General features: G+C 36.8%; 1 protein-coding gene and 1 pseudogene across 2 annotated transcripts; both read right to left on the bottom strand.

The window, feature by feature from the left end:
* Window positions 1–5,521: 5,521 nt before the first annotated feature.
* Window positions 5,522–9,307, bottom strand: LOC143567915 (PH, RCC1 and FYVE domains-containing protein 1-like; annotated as a pseudogene). The gene is made up of 4 exons (XR_013141489.1): window positions 7,313–9,307; window positions 6,841–6,987; window positions 6,496–6,758; window positions 5,522–6,120 (listed from the first exon to the last, which is right to left on the bottom strand). The product of XR_013141489.1 is annotated as a PH, RCC1 and FYVE domains-containing protein 1-like (transcript).
* Window positions 9,308–11,097: 1,790 nt separating this feature from the next.
* Window positions 11,098–15,493, bottom strand: LOC143567926 (UDP-D-apiose/UDP-D-xylose synthase 2-like). The gene is made up of 9 exons (XM_077054202.1): window positions 15,177–15,493; window positions 13,784–13,876; window positions 13,540–13,647; window positions 13,216–13,330; window positions 12,993–13,126; window positions 12,795–12,896; window positions 12,609–12,701; window positions 12,384–12,519; window positions 11,098–11,501 (listed from the first exon to the last, which is right to left on the bottom strand). The coding sequence occupies exons 1-9, from the start codon at window positions 15,453–15,455 to the stop codon at window positions 11,389–11,391; spliced, it is 1,173 nt and encodes a 390-aa protein (XP_076910317.1). The 5' UTR covers window positions 15,456–15,493; the 3' UTR covers window positions 11,098–11,388.
* Window positions 15,494–17,037: the final 1,544 nt, after the last annotated feature.

Here is a 17,037-nt window from a genome sequence, read left to right as displayed (position 1 = left end):
TTTGACCAAATTGCCCCTGCGGGGAATAGTTGCTAGTGATGTACATTATTAATACATGACACGTAAATAATGGTTCACACATGTATCGTATCACAATTGTACTTGTTAAGTCACACACGATTCACAAACGAAACACGAAACATATTGTGTGCATAGGTATTATGTGCCGAGTCTAGAGACTCGATAATAGTTCCGACACTTAGAAAAATCTCTTTATTGTTTTAGAACGCTAGAGAGAGTTTTTCTGTGACGCGCATCCTTTGGTGATTTAATTTGGGAATTCTTCACAAACAGTGAGTTTCACGTTCCCCTTTTACTCTTTTAAACGCTTTTTACTTGGGGGAGATAACATACTCCAAAACATTTTAGATTTTGTTATTAGTTATATATCACTTGTAAAGGCTAAGTGGCAAACGAACCAACTAAAGTCCTTCATAACATCGAACCGTTTAATATTTGGATAATAGCGAGTCACTGTTGAGTAGTACTACTGGGTTTGACAAACCCCACCCAACGCTAAACTCGACTGGAGGTCGAGCGGGTGTAATTTTGGCTAACACATTACCATTGTCTGGATGACCTGGTGGCAAGGCACTTGATAAACAGTCAGCTTCGGTGTCGAACACTTAGTAATACTTGTTGTATAGGCTAGCTACCTATCGATATATAATTGATTTAACACTATCTGGTAACGCAAAACGCTGAACGCAAAACGCTAAACGCTTTATTTTATATAAACTTGTGAACTCACCAACCTCGTGTTGATACTTTTAGTATGTTATTCTCAGGTAGCCGAGGCGGGCGCGCGGTATAGGATCATGCATTGCTTGAAACGCTTTTGTTATGCAAACTATTTTTAAAACTGTTATCATTTGGTTTAAGTCGTCCTGCGTGACGCAACATTTATTTCATGGTTTTTACGCTTCCGCATTTAATTACTCGTAAACGTTTTCATGGTTTGAAAACTTTGTTTTTATGGTTTGATTATAACTAATGATTCTGATCCTGTTAGTTCACACCCTCTGACGGTAAAACTCCGTTAGTGGATTTTGAGGGTGTGACAGAAATGAATAATTAATTTATGTTGTTTGGTATCCGAAATTTTTTTTATGAATGAAATAGAAATAATAAAAAGATTCATATCCCAATATATATATATATATATATTTACAAAAAAAAACTGCAATGGTGACGGTGGTGGTCGCTCTGGAGAAGAAAATGGTGGTGGCGGTGGCGATGGTGGTGGTGGCGGCGGTGGCGACGGTGGTGGTGGTGGCGGTCAGGCCACGGGGGTGGTGGTGGTCAAGCGATGGTAGCATTAGTAGTGATGGCGGTGGTAGGGTGGTGATGACAATAGTGGTTGCCAGGCAGCGATAGTGGTGGTGGCGGTTATGGTCGAGTGGCGACGGTGACAATGGTTGTCGTGGTTATGGCGACGATAGTGGCGGTGGTAGCTTTGGTGGTAAGGTGGTGGTGGTGATAGCGACGGTGGCGGTCAGGTGGTGGTGGCGGCGACGGTGGTGGCAACGGAGGTGGTGATGGTGATGGTGGTGGTGGTGGTCAGATGATGGTGGTGGCTATGGTAGTGGTGATGGTGGTGGCGGTGGTTGTTAGATGATGGTGTTGTTGAGAAAGTAGGTTGAAGGATGAATGAAATGAAAAAAAAGAAGGGGGGTGGGAAGGAATGGTTTTGATGGAATGAGATTCCATGTGTAATGGATGATTCTATTCCATTGTGCAACCAAACACCTCTTATTTCATTCCCACGTAATGAATCATTTCATTACGCCCGTCATTATTGCATAACAAACGTTACATTAGGGTTTGATAATGAAAGGGTTTTACAAATAAATGAGATATTATAATCCGTTTAAAAGCTATATGGGTTTGATGAGACCCATGACGCGCTTATTTTTTTACTATAAAATTGTTTCATAATTATAAATAATATATTTTTTTAAAAAAATTGGATACTAATTTTTATTATATCCCTATTTTATATGAGTTTTATATCAAATATTCGGTGATGTTAACTTTAAATATAATGAGATGTTATAACCCGTTTAATGGCTATCTGGGTTTGGTGAGACCCATACCCGTGAATTCGGGTCAAATGCATGAGAAACCACCATTTACAAATAAAGCAATCTGATGGCAGGAGAAAAATAGGAGATTTCATATATATATATATACCCGTAATACGGGGGATAAAAACTAGTATATATATGGTGTTGTTTTATATTGTTTGTTTTTTTATCCCCGTATTACAGGGATTGTTTTATATTGTTTGTTTCCAATATTTATTTATTTTTTGAATTTATATTTTTTTTATTGTATGAAAGTTAATAATATACTTATTGTTTGATGATAAATAGTTTCACAAATAAATGAGATGTTATAACCCGGTTTAAAAGCTATATGTGTTTGATGAGACCCAATACCTGTTTATTTTTTAATATAAAATTGGTTTTTTAATTATAAATAATATATATCTTTTTTTAAAATTAATCAAATATTAATTTTTAGTATATCCCTACTTTATAGGATTTTTATATCAAATATTTGGTGAGATTAGTTTTTAATTTAATGATATGTTATAACTCGTTTAATAAAAATCTGGGTTTGATAAGACTCATACCCGTGAATTCGGGTCAAATGCATGAGAAGTCTCCATTTAAAAATCAAGCAAATCTGGTGACTCCAAAAAATGGGGGAGCGACCACATCGCGACACGTAGGATTTTTATGCTTTCGTTTATATATATTATTGTTTGTTCTAATATTTATTTATTTTTTGAATTTATATTTTTTTATTGTATGAAAGTTAATAATATATTTATGGTTTGATGATAAATTGTTTCACAAATAAATAAGATGCTATAACCCGGTTTAAAAACTATATGGTTTTGATGAGACCCAAAACTCGTTTATTTTTCTTTACTATAAAATTATTATTTTTAAATATAAATAATATTTATGAAAGTTAATAATATACTTAAGGTTTGATGAGACCCAAGACCCGTTTACATTTTTTTTACTATCAAATTGGTTTTTTAATTTAATATATATATATATATATATATATATATATATATATATATATATATATATTAAAATAAATAAGATATCAATTTTTAGTATATCCTATTTTATAGGATTTTTACATCAATAATTTGATGAGAATAATTTTTTATTTAATGAGATGTTATAACCCGTTTAAGGAATATCTGGGTTTGGTAATACCCATACCCATGAATTCGGGTCAAATGCATGAGAAGCCTCCATTTAAAAATCAAACAAATCTGGTGACTCCAGAAAAAAGGGGAGCGGCCACATCGCGACACGTAGGATTTTTATGTCTTCGTTTATATATATTATAGATATATATATATATATATGTATATATATATATGTATAAAAGATATATATCACTCACACTTTTGAATATAATGATAATAAAAGAAAAGGATGAAGGGAAACAAATATCCCCCCCCCCCACACCCCAACAAATCGCCTTTGGAATCCTAGGTGGCGGTATTCACCAAAATATTCGCCCATATTGCCCCTCAAATTCGCCCCACTACGGATATCCTAATACCAGAGTTTTATAAAAACCGGTTTAAACCGGCTGGTTTTAACCATGTATTTTATATCCGGTATATTTGAGCGGTTTTATGGAACATCAAACCGGCCGATTTTGGTTTTCATAGAAAACCTGATTATACCGGTAAACCGATTTAAAAGCCCACTAGATTTTTATGTTTCAGACCCATTTTTTTTATATGTTACTTATTTCATTTGATTTTTGTATGTTATGATTATATGTAACTAAAACTTCTTATTTATTATTGTAGGGAATAAAAGTACTTATGCTTGATAAGGATGTCAATGAGAGTGGATTTCATCTTTTAAGCGGACGTGAACTCGATGCGTATAACACTCCAACCAACAAATATCAAATATCTCATCCTGCAAAACAAATACTCTCTCTAAATAACCAAAACCCAATGGCGCCAAAGGCAGCAGAGAAGAAGCCGGCAGCCTCGGAGAAAGCCGAAGCCGAAGGCTGGGAAGAAGGTGCGAAAGGAAGCCGGTGAGAAGAAGAAGAAGAAGAGCGTGGAGACGTACAAGATATACATATTCAAGGTGTTGAAGCAGGTCCATCCTGACATCGTGATATCAAGCAAGGCCATGGGTATTATGAACTCCTTCATCAATGACATCTTCGAGAAGCTTGCCCAGGAGTCTTCTAGGCTTGCCCGCTAGCCCACCATCACCTCCAGGGAGATCCAGACCGCGCGACCTGGCTAAGCATGCTGTTTCTGAAGCCACCAAGGCTGTTACCAAGTTTACCACCGCTTAGATTTGGGGGTTAGGGTTTGTATAAACTTTATCATTATCTCTGTGTTATGTAGTTGGTTGAAACTAAAATTGTGCTGCAATGGAAGAATATTTAGCTTATTTTGAATCAATTCCGCCGTTTTCTGTTGAAATTTCTATCTATTTCGTTTCGTAATTAAAATTTAGCTGCAATCAACATTATATAAATCGGTTATTTGTGGCATAATTGTGACTTTAAGCAACTGGTTTATGTTGCAATTGATGTTTTAGATAGGTGTATTTGCTCCAGCATAGAATTCAAACCAAGGATTTCGATAGCAGGCTGAGATTTAATCAATATAAAAAGCTTGATACGAGCCGAGTTTAGAGTAAATTCTGTTTAGTTATCGACCCCAGGCTTAGGCTCGTTACTGTTTATTCTAAAAATATGTAAAAATAATTTATGATGTATATACTAATATAAATTGGTTATCAAATAAAAGGCGAGCTTGAGCTCTTGTAAGTCACAATACGTGCTGAGCTCGAGACTAGTAACTTTAGGCTCGACTCATAGCACATACAAACATCTAGCATTAGAATACTTAGTAACGATTAAGAACGAACATCCATAGTTATGTATTGCTTTGTTAACAAACCCATTTTTGTAATCTTTAAAGTTTCGTAATCCCCATTAGATGTCCAATAAACCAGCCTACAATCTACAGATTACGAATTCGAGACAAGATAACAACGCGTTACTACTTTAGTTACTATTGATTATTACGAAAGATTATACTATAACACTCCACATTACCCCATTTCAACACATTAACCAACCCGTCTGACCCGTCCATCTCACTATGAGCACTATAATTTAATTTCATGGAAAGTTAAGGATAAAGTGGGTGGAAACGGGTTCCGGGGTATGGTCAACAAAAGTCAAAGCCGGGTCCGGGTAGGAACCGGTTCCGGGTTTAGTCGGGTATTTGACCGGCTCCATGGTTTTTTTTTCCAGGTTTCGGGTAGGGTTGGGTCGGGTGTGGTCAACAAAAGTCAAAACCAGGCCCGGGTAGGAAACGCCGGGTCGGGTCCGAAACTGGTTTTTTTGTGCACCTCTAGTGGGCATGATAGCTGAAAAAATCGATTGGGGTCAGCTTGTTTATAAACTGATTATATCAACCAACCCTAAACCTATTTATTTTCGTGTCATGTTTCGAGGGCATGTTAGAATTTGCCACATTCGTTTAACAAAAACACGACACAAAAGGTCCGACTCAAAACAACAACCAAGGTTAGACCATGAGGACAATACCACTTTGCACTGTCAACCAAAAGAAAAACAATCATCCAAAACACATACATGTGAAGCTATCCGATATTTTGTTTTCATGTTTGGAACCCAGTAATAACAGGATGGTCCTTGGGTTATAATTCTTTGATTTTAACTATACATTAACTAACTAACTAACATGTTAGAAGTTTAACATTACATCTCCACACTGCTGCCTATTTCACATGTGACCCACATTAGTAAAATCAAAAACACAAATTATCTAATCTAGTGAAGGGCACCAAAATTGAAATCCTGATATATGTCTAAGGCCAGTAAAGGCCAACCTGCTGAATTTTGTTAAGTGGGCTAAGCTAGGAAGATGCGGACGGGTCCTGGTCAGGTGGCAGTTGAGCTGCAGATGTACTCGCGCCACGATGTGACCTTGATCTGTTATTATACTTCATCATCACCCTTTCTTTGTTTTCCTTCCACCATTCTTCCGCCTGCTCTGCCCCAAACTTCCTTTTGCTGCGTTTTAGATATATCCATAAGAAAATATATTTATATATATAGAATTATGTATTTATGAACTCGTAATGATATGTCTCTATGCTTTTTTTCTTTAGATGTCAACAGTATAGTTTTCTTACCATTTTGTGTTATCAGTAATTTACTGCTATTATTTTAAGTACATTTAGTTTTGTTGCTGTGTTTTTATTCCCCATGAGACACTTTATGTTATCTCGATATTATACTTTACATGTCAAAAGAAGATTTTTGGAGCCAGGGGTTGCTACGAATGAAATTTTACTAGTACGTTTGATTATTTGTTTGTATACGTAGTTGCATCTGTGTGAGAAAATTGAATGTGCATTTTAAGGTGAACATGTTACAGAAATGTACCTGAATTTAACTCGTTTGAACTTTCTGGTGCCATTTGGAAATTCGACAAGAGTTACATATACACCCGGTTCAAATTGTTCAACAACTTCTTTCGTTTCCTCGCCAACACAAGATTCATTATCACTCTCTTCACTCCTGGATTGCCTCCTCCTTGAATTTTTCCTTGAGGGAGATTGTAGGAAGTCATCCACCTTAAAAGTTAATGATTTTATGGTCTCATCTTCAGATATATCAGGAGGCAGCTTTTCGTTCAACGTCTTTAACTACCATAAACATCATTTAAGTTCATCAACAACTTGTTTATTACAAAAATTACAAAAAATATAGATACAATAATAGAAATACCTTAGATTTGACAAATCTGAGGATATCCACAGCAACTTGACACTTTGAATTTCGTACTGATGCTAACGACGCTGACTCTTCAGCATAAGTTTGCAGTTTATGAATCTCTGCATCTTGACGTTCGGTGCTCCTCTTTAAACTTTTCACCTACCGTTTATAACGAACACAACGTATAAGTTTTGATATTTTTAACTTTTCATAGAATGACTCATATCAAACCGAATCCATTTTGGTCAAAATCCATTTTGACCCAAACCAGATTAATAAATCATTTTGACCCAAACTCATTTTGCCCATAACACCTGTATTGACCCGAACTGTGTTGTGACCCAAACCAAATTAATACTTTTTTAGAACAATCTGTTTTGACCTGAACCAAATTAATACTTTTTATATTTAAAAAAACAACCTATTTTGACCCGAACACAACATGTTAAGGAAAAAATAGTACTTGACTCTGCAACTTGGACACCTGTTGGTTCAACAGCTCATTTGACTTGCTAAGATTATCAATGACACCCCTTGAGAACATGGGTGAGCCCGAGGATGCAGGTGTCGTCGGTCTTCTTGAACCGGGCCTTCTACTGGCTGGCAGAGGTGCGGTTGAGGTTGAGGTGGCAGCTGTTGTGCCGGAAGAAACGGAATCTGCATATGAAACGATGATGAGGCAGCCAGTCGGAAAGCACTGCCAATCGAACTCGGAAATGTAATATCCTTTAGTTGTTGAGATGAAGGAACTTGTGAAGATCTTGCTGACGAATAAGAACCTGATTTCGGCCCGTACATGGCTGACATGATTTCCAAGTACTTAGCCGGTTCGATGTTAGGCGACATTAAAAGCCTGGATGTACGGGCCGGGCCCGGAGCCGGCTCGACTTTCCTACTTCCACTTGGCCCGTTTGACTACCAAACCTCCTATGGTAACTAAATGTATTTCCACTTGCGATTCCAATATCCGGGGTTTTTTTAATAAGTTTTGCATAACACGAATCACACACGCGATGCGGTTTCCCAGGAATCGGAGCCTGTGCGGCTTTTAACGCCTTACGAGAACTACACGCATGGCAATGTACAAACCCGCAGTTGTAACAATTATGTCTCTTTCTAGTGAACCCGAACGCTTGTTTACAACCTGAGCAAACCGATTGGTCTGCCCCCGGCACCCATTTATGTATGCATATACTCGCAGTGAAACTCGCGCCACACGATATGCTTTTAACAACCTGATCTTTTAAAGATTCAACGAGAGTCTGTGTTTTTCGGTCTTCATAATCCCCATGCCCGAGCCTCCCATTCGCACCCATTCCCCATGTAAATATTTCACTTCTCGATGTCAAAACTGCAACATGGTACGCCCCACACGCGATTTCTTCAACGAACTCGCCCACCAACCCGTCTTGCACCAACGCAGGCAGTTTCCCATCTGATTGCGGGTTGCCTAGCTGACCATACGAGGTACTACCGAACGAAAAAACATGGCCCGATGTTGTAAGCGCTAATGTCATCGTGTTCCCACAAGCGAGTTGATGAAAGTTGTAGTCGATTAACGCAGAAATACACGTCGGTTTCAAATACGTCTCCTTATTACTGTGACCCAACCGATGTTTTTCGCCATCGCCCCACGTAAACAGCTTTCGCGACGTCGAAAGCCCTCCGTGTTGGTTCGTAATCTCCACGATCGCAGCCGTGTGCCACACCCCACACACGACTTTCAACGCTTTCAACCCGTTTAACGACTGAACCTCAAGCGGATACTTAACGCTCACCCGATCCCCGTGCCCCAAAACGCCAAACGTCCCGTCACCAAACGTAAAAAGCTTCCCGTCAACGGTCGCAAGGGCCGTATGCCACGTGCTGCACGCGACAGAACAAACCACCAACCCTTCAAGCGGGCCCGAAACCCGCTTCGGTATCCAATGACTCGCATCCGTCCCATGCCCGAGAAGGCCCGCATTGTGGGACCCATCCCCCCACGTGTACAAATCACCCGAAGTGGAAATAGCACACGTGTGGAACTCGCCACACGCGACGTACTCGACATTCGTAACGGCTAAGAACTCAACCAGCCTAGGACAACCGAAGTCCTGTTCGAGCCCGTGGCCGAGGCGGCCACCGGACTCCTCGCCCCAGGTGAAAAGCTCACCTTGTTTTGTTACAAGGGAAAAATGCCTTACACCACAAGCAATCTGGTGGACGTCTATGACAACGTTGGACTCTAGGAGACGAGGAACAGTGACGTCACTTTTAGATGGGAGTGTGTTTGAAGAGGTGTCAGTGGAGCCCACGTCGGACCATATCTCACCCCATAGGAAAACATCACCTAGTGATTCGATGTCGTCGTAACCAGAAGTGTGGTTAGAACAGCTTGGTGTGTTTGATACGCTGATCCTGAAACCGTCTGCATTGCTTGTTCTTATTTGCATGGGTGCCACATTTGAGAACTGTCACACTATAAACACAAAATTGTTAATTAAATTTTTGTTTGCATTAAAAGCTTAAGGAACTTATTTGAATCTTAAATGAATTACTAGGCACTTTAGGTTAAATTTTTTTTGGAAATCCAGTTCCAATATCAACAAGTTACGAGTTATATTGATTTCTCTCAAACAGCAAGGGTGTGCATGGGTCGGGTTTATTTTAGGCTAAAGCCAAAATTCTGGTTGTTGAGTTTTAAAAAAGCTGTTGGGTTTTTGTTATTTTGATTTCTAGTCGTCTTTGGTTCCATTTCAGCTTTTTCAATTTTGTCATTTAGTTTTAAAAGTTTCGGGATAAAAAAAAATGGCCCAAAAGGGCCAAAACAATGAGTTTAGTGATAAATTCTTTGTTTGTTAGTTCATAATTTTGCTATTATTAAACATTTAGGCTATAGTATTTGCATTAAACAATATATTAAGCATTTCGGCTCGGTTCAGTTTTTCGGTTTTTCCGGTTTTAGTTACATGCAAAACTGAAAATGAACAGAAGTTCGGTATTTATAAAAAACATAACACCGTACCGTCGGTTTTGCTTCGGTTCGGTTATATCGGCTTAGTTTTTTCGGTTTCGGACGCACACCCCTAAAGAACAGTTATAAGTTCCGAATGTATCTTACATTGATGAGACCGTGGTTGCGTGGGACTAGCAAGGAAGAAATCGTGGCGGTGATGGTTTGAATGTGGTGGTTCGGTGGGCGGCCGGCGTTCACGGGTTAAGGATTTGGGTTTAAATTCGTAGATTTTGACCGGAAAAGTGTATTTGAAAACAGAGAACGATCGGCTGAAATAGATAGATGATTTGCAAAAGGGATATCAAATTTGGTGATCGGCAAAGCCATAAAAGTAATTATTGGTCATCAAAACAAAGGTTTCCTAGTTTGGAAGCCGATCACTGTTTATATTATGTTTTTTCAACTAGGATTTACTCATTTTATATGTTAATATAATGTTACATCTACTCAAACCAAATAAATAAATCTAGATTATTATTTGACCATTTAGTCAGATTTAATTCCTGCTTAGCGGATTATTATTTCAATTACAAATTCAAATGTTTGAATCCTATTTTGTATTTGGAATTTGTATAGGATTCAAACATTTGACTCGACACAAGATTAAACATTGAATAAAACAAACATAGACATAACTTGGAAAAATGGTTGTTTAAATCATCCATTTGGAAAATATACGAACATAAACATTTGAAAAATAGTCGTGAAGAAAATAGCCGTTGGAAAACTAGCAGTTTAAATCATTAAAAATAAAGAATATGTTGAAGTCGTATGGATGGTATATGAGTTATGTGGAATCGGTCAATGAATCCTGACAAAAACCAACACTCATACAAGTCGTATGACCCTAACAACAACCAACACTCATACAATGACCCTAACAACAACCAACACTCATACGAGTCGTATGACCCTAACAAAAACCGGCACTCATATGAGTCTTATGACCCTATACGATTTATATAGGTTGACCCTATACAAGTCATATGAGTCTTATGACGCTTGTATTGCTGAAGCTTTCTATTAGTAAGGGCGTTTTAATCAAGTTAACAGGAAATAGACGACGTTTGTTACTTTGTTAGCTCAGATACTAACATTTTTTTAAATTACTTAGTACACGTTGTTTGTTAGCACAAATGTAACAATCTTCAAATTACCTTTTGTCAAATCTAAGTAGAAACTTAAAAGATATACTTGTACTCGAAAATGTAAGCCACTTCATTTAACATTTCGTATTAGCTAACATTATATGACACATTCGGCCACAGCAATTCAACATTTAACAAATAACTTATTAAATCATGACAAGGTCTAGACGAGACCTAACAAAAGAATGCGACACTTGCTCGCGAGCAAAACATAAGAGAAGAAAAACGACACTAAGCTCACCCCAGAGCACACTGCCAGGGGAAGTAGGTATCTTTGGGATTATACAATAAGCAGAGTTCCCTTACTACACATTAAAGTCTCACACGACGAAATAAACCAACACGTGATCAACAGTTTCTACAAAACTCTTACAGTAGGACTGCACACACATTAAAAGAACCAGAAACACACTTCTAGTTAGCTAGGGGTTTTGCAATTGACTGCCTCACTGCTTCAGCATATGTCCTGTGTTGGTAGGTAAGTGTGGATTCCAACAAGTCCCAGAGTGATGTCTTTGGATCCCACCCTGTACCATTCAAACAGATGGAAATTACTATTGTAGATATTTATTCTAAAAAACTAATAATAACATTCATGAAACGTCACTCCAGTTACGGCCCCATTAACCAAGCCGCCCATCTCAACAAACCTCTCAGCTACTTATAATTAGGTTTGTAAACGAACCAAACGAATAAAACCGAGGCTTGTTCGCGATCGTTCATTTAACTTTAACCGACCAAACGAACAAACACGAACAGATTTTCTAGTTCATGTTTGGTTATGCTCATTCGTTGATATCTTGAACGAATGGTACAAGAAGATATTCAAACAAAAACGAACATGATCAAACACAAACGAACATGATAACAAATACCTACTAAAAGTAAAGTATTGCCAAATTAAAGTCAAAAATAGCAGATAATAATTACATCCAATTTCTAAAAGGTAAACAAGATATTAATAAAGGTTTTTAAACTTTAAATATGAAATTCAAATCGATTTAAAATCAATATCAGTGATATATAAATTTTAATGAATATTTAAACGAACCCAAACAAACAAATATATATAAAAAGATATAAACAAACAAACATAAATAAACAATTATAACGAACAGAAAGGAACGAACGTTCATGAATTTAAATGATCGAACGACTTTTGTGTTCATGTCCGTTCGTCTAGCTAAATGAACATAAACAAACCTTGCACCAAACGGTTCACTGAACACTTGGTTCATTTAGGCTAACAAATAATACCATTCATGGAACATTACTCCCATTTCGACACATTAACCAAACCGTCTGACCCACCCATTTCACCATGTCTAAGACCCCATCATAAGTACATATAACTCGATTTCATGAAACATTAATTTACTCAAAAAACAAGGAAAAAGTGAGCTAAGTACCTAATTGTTTGTTTATAATGGTCATGTCTGGAATCCTCTTGTCACTGTCATCATAGCCTTCACCATAAAACTCTTTAGAACTTACATCAATGGTTGGGGTCTCTATCGAATCTTCTCCACTTACTTTTGAATATACCTGCAATATGCGACTAAATTAGACCATACGGAATACCAATAACATTTTGATCTGTAAATATTTGAGTAGAAAGATAAATGTTACATTACCTTGGTCATCATTTCAGCAAGTTGTCTAACAGTAACTTCATTGTTAGGGTTACCCACATTGAAGATATGACCATTAGCTCTAGCAGGATTCTCCTGAAAATGGCACCATCAGTTGTCAAGAATTCAGTGTCTATATATTTAGAGATTTGAAAGGAAATCAAGTCTGAAACATTAACATTAACATACAATCATCAAATGAACAGCTTCAATAGCATCTTTGATATAAACAAAGGTCCTTTGCGATTGACCGCCATCCACAAGCTTCAAAGGCTCACGCCTAAGCAGATTCTGAAACATTTATAAGCAAAAATGAGATCAAAAAGCTCAAATTTATAAACATTTTGAACTCAAAACAATGAAATTAAGTTAGTTAATTAACCATACATTGCTAAAGCATGCAAGAACCCTGGGAACACCCTCACTTGGACCATCAATCCCGGGAATGAAATCCATCCGAGGACCGATCCAGTTGAAAGGTCTGACAATGGTGAACTCAAGACCGTTCTCAGCACCCTCGGCTGCAAAAGTAATGAAAGTAATAAGAGCATGCCACGTGGATATCATCAGTTTTAACACTAAGGTTATTTTTAAGAACAAGTATGCTCACCATAGATGAGCCTCTCGATCAACTGTTTTGCACATGCATAAGACCATCTTTGTTTCTCAATTGAGCCAAAAATGCAAGGGGATGTGTCTTCTTTCAGAATGTAATAAGCAGGGTCCTGTAAGGGGATGCAATTCATTAACTAAATCAACTACCACAAAATGTTATAGACTACTCTGAACAGATGCTTATCAACCAAATCTTAAGATTAGGTTCACACTAGTATACTACCATGAATTGGATCCTGATTTGTGTTTGCATCAAAATACTATTTTAATAAACAACTAATCTTAATTAATAATAAGTTAAATGAATCTGAATCTTTACCTGTCGCAGAGGGTTATCTTGGGGAAGAAAGCTACCAATAGTTTTCCCATACACTTCACAAGTGGAAAAGTGAATGAGCCGCTTGTTATTCTCCGAACAGTATTTGACCTGACAGACGAAGATAACACTAACGATCCATAAAAACGTCATAGAATACTTCATATAATCAACCATCAAAAACGATAGAATAGTTTGTAACATACATGAAAACGTCAAATTAAAGCTATAAAAACGTAGAACTTACCACAGGGAGCGCATCGATGAAATTGCTGTAAATTGTGTCAAGAGGACGAGTATTGTAATCCGCCGGTGTGCAGATCGCAGCTAGATTAACAGTCTAAACATAAACAGAAAAAATAAATCAAATACTATAATAATAGTGAACAATCTTAAACATGAACAGATAACAAAATAATCAAATGCTATATTACCAGTCTAAACACGAACAAAAAACAAAATAAATCAAATGCAACAATAACAGTCTAAACATAAACAGAAATTAAAATAATCAAAAGCTAGATTAACAGTCTAAACACTAACAGTAAACTAAACAAATCAGATGCTAGATTAACAGTCTAAACACTTGACAGAAAACAAAATATATCAGATGCTAGATTAACAGTCTAAACATGAACAGAAAACACAATAAACCAAATGCTGGATTAACAGCCTAAACACAAAAAGAAAACATGCAGATATGTCAAATTGAATATGATCTCTGCACTGTTATATTACACATCCTAATGTATACATTCAGATTTACTGTCTAAACATGAACAGAAACAAAACTAAAAGAAATTCTAGATTAGATGAGTGGTCTATACATAAACAGAGAACAAAATAAAATCATATGCTAAATTAACAGTCTATGCATCAGAAAACAAAATAAATCAAACACCAGAACAAATTCGTCTTTACTGCATATGATCTCTGCAATTAGCTAACTGTTAATTTCAGATTTACTGTCTAAGCATGAATAGGAAACAAAAATAAATCAAGTGCCTGAACAGATTCGCCTTAGTAACAGGCTAAACATGAACAGATATTAAAACATGTCATATGCCAGCACAGATTCGCCAAATTAAACACGACCTTCACAACGAGCTGGCCGTTAATCACATATTCTTAGTATAATTTCAGCATTCTCCTCAATTAGCTAGCCTTGAAGTATTCATCACTGAACAACTTAACATCACTCAAATTCAAACTCTAAAACTCACAATTAACCAATTAAACATGAAAATACAGATCCAGAACAATTAACAGCAACAATCACAATTACTAACAGTTAAAATGTGAAATCAAATCAAATCAAATGCATGAACCGATTCGCCTTATTAAATAGATTCACAGACTCACCTAATTAAAATAAATCAAATGCCTGAACAGATTCACCTAATTAACTACGATCTCTGCAATTATCAAGCCGTTAATTACATATCCTAATCATCTAATCAATCATTTCAGTATTAGCAACTTAATATAACTCAAATTCTCACTCACACACACATTTAAACACCAAAATGCAGATCTGAACAATTGACAGCAAGCATCACAAATTGTCAAATACTGACAGTAAAAAATTGCAAAATAAACATCAAATTACACAAATCTGTAAAAATAAAGTGATAATTTACCAGATCAGAGCATTTAATGAGGCCTTCAAGGCGAGAATCGTTCTTTATATTGAGCCGGTGGAACTGGATGCGACCGGCCCAAGGCAGAGACTCCGGTTCAAGCAGATGCTTGATCTTATCATTATACACGTCGACTGCTAACACAGTGTGCTGTGTCTCAGACATCAGCTTCTCGCACAAGTGCGAGCCGATGAATCCTCCGGCGCCGATCATGCATATTGTTAACGCCTTTATCGGATTTCCGTCCAGATCTACTCTCGCCGACGCTGCTGACGTCATCCTGTATTAACAATATTAATATTATTATGAACCGTCTGTTTGTGTGAATTGAAATTTGGATATGGCGTTGGAGGTATGGAGGAAGATGATGGGTATATAAAGGGAGAGACGGTGGTGGGCCCGTGGCTGTTAATTGTGACGTTAATTTGTGAATTTAGATATTTGCATGTATAGAAATAAAATGACATGGTGATGCCACGTAGATAGAAACACCACATGGTGAAAAACGTGAGACTTTGTGTCGGTTTGGTTTTTATTTTCTTTAGCCGCGTCTAAAACAAACCCGATCGAGGTGAGTATTCTTAAGATGGGATGTTAATTGTTTATTTTATATTGATTGTCAGTGTTTCAGGTGTGAATTACCAAAAAAACATTATTAAGGAGGAGACTAAGCATTATAGAAAAATTCTTTTGAGTCAAGTTTCGAACTTGAGACTGTAATATCTCAAGCTTTAACCATCACTCGTATGTTAACGGACCAGAATGCCAAGTGCCGGTTTGGTTTTAATTAGTTCTTTGATCGAATTAAAGTTTATCAACATGGTTTAAACTTTAAAGTGGTATAATGTAAAACATCGGTTTGAAACTTAGAAAAAAATTTCAAGATGTTAAGTGTTTATAAACGAGGTCCATTGAGACGAAAGTAGTTGAAAAATTGGACCATTGATAGTGATTTTAAATGTTGGATTATTATCGACCAATACACAAAATGTTGGATTATATATTTTCAATTATACAACTTAAACACTTATTATTTCAAAAGATAAAACACTATCCAACACCTTGCAGCCGGTGTGCCAAAAGCCCTTAGCTAAGAATAAACGATAAGTAAAAGATTTGATAGGTTCGATGGTAATTATCTTTCTTGTTACATTCATGTTTATAAGACCAAGCGTAGTGGCCGTTTTGGATGAAAATGTCCGCCTGGAAACACCGTCTCTAGAGCATTTTGGGTGTTTTTTTTTGTTCACCGTTTTCTACACAACGCTTGAAGAGGGGGTGGGGAGGATTGGTCAAACATGATCGTTGGCTTTTGGTTAAAAAAATTATATATTCTTTTATTTTTATTAAAAATTTTAAAAAATAATTTAGAAAAATCATATGATTGGGACTATAACGGCATTTTATCAATACGTCACTTTCGTAAAATGCTTCTTCACTGACTGGGACGTCATGTGTTGTAAAACACCCAAGGATGAAGAGCTACAACTACACATGGTCTAACAAATTATTTATTTTATTTATATTTATATAAAACAAAAGCATATTGTATATTTTTAAGTTAATAAATATTTTTCAATCTCACTCATATGTTAATATGAGATTAATGGTTCAACAATTAGTTAATTTGTACAAAGGGGCATTACTTCAATGGCACCCGGTTATTTTCATAGGAGATTGTCGTTTGAGTCTTGTTCGTGACAACATGTCGTGTGTGAGCTGAAGGTTTTCCCACAATGGCTCGTTTGGTGGTGGATTTCCGCTAACATTAGTGGCGGGCCGGATCACCAGAGTTGTTTTCGTTCACAAGCGTAAGTAACCTTTTGCTGGTGAGTGTATTTGGATGAGACTTGGCGGTCGT

The sequence above is a fragment of the Bidens hawaiensis genome, unplaced genomic scaffold (assembly GCF_021521415.1).
Source record: "Bidens hawaiensis isolate Kalapana, Puna unplaced genomic scaffold, B.hawaiensis_p1.1 tig00023712_1, whole genome shotgun sequence".
Taxonomy (NCBI): Eukaryota; Viridiplantae; Streptophyta; class Magnoliopsida; order Asterales; family Asteraceae; genus Bidens; species Bidens hawaiensis.
This window is presented reverse-complemented; position numbering and strand designations above follow the sequence as displayed.

What these genes read in the sequence shown, in the direction of transcription:
- LOC143567926 (XM_077054202.1), bottom strand. Translation starts at nt 15,455, where the DNA reads ATGACGTCAGCAGCGTCGGCGAGAGTAGATCTGGACGGAAATCCGATA. An exon ending in TCATTAAATGCTCTGATCTG is followed by an intron (nt 13,877 to 15,176) that starts GTAAATTATCAC and finishes GTTTATGTTTAG; the next exon opens with ACTGTTAATCTAGCTGCGAT. An exon ending in AAGCTGTTCATTTGATGATT is followed by an intron (nt 12,702 to 12,794) that starts GTATGTTAATGT and finishes TGCCATTTTCAG; the next exon opens with GAGAATCCTGCTAGAGCTAA.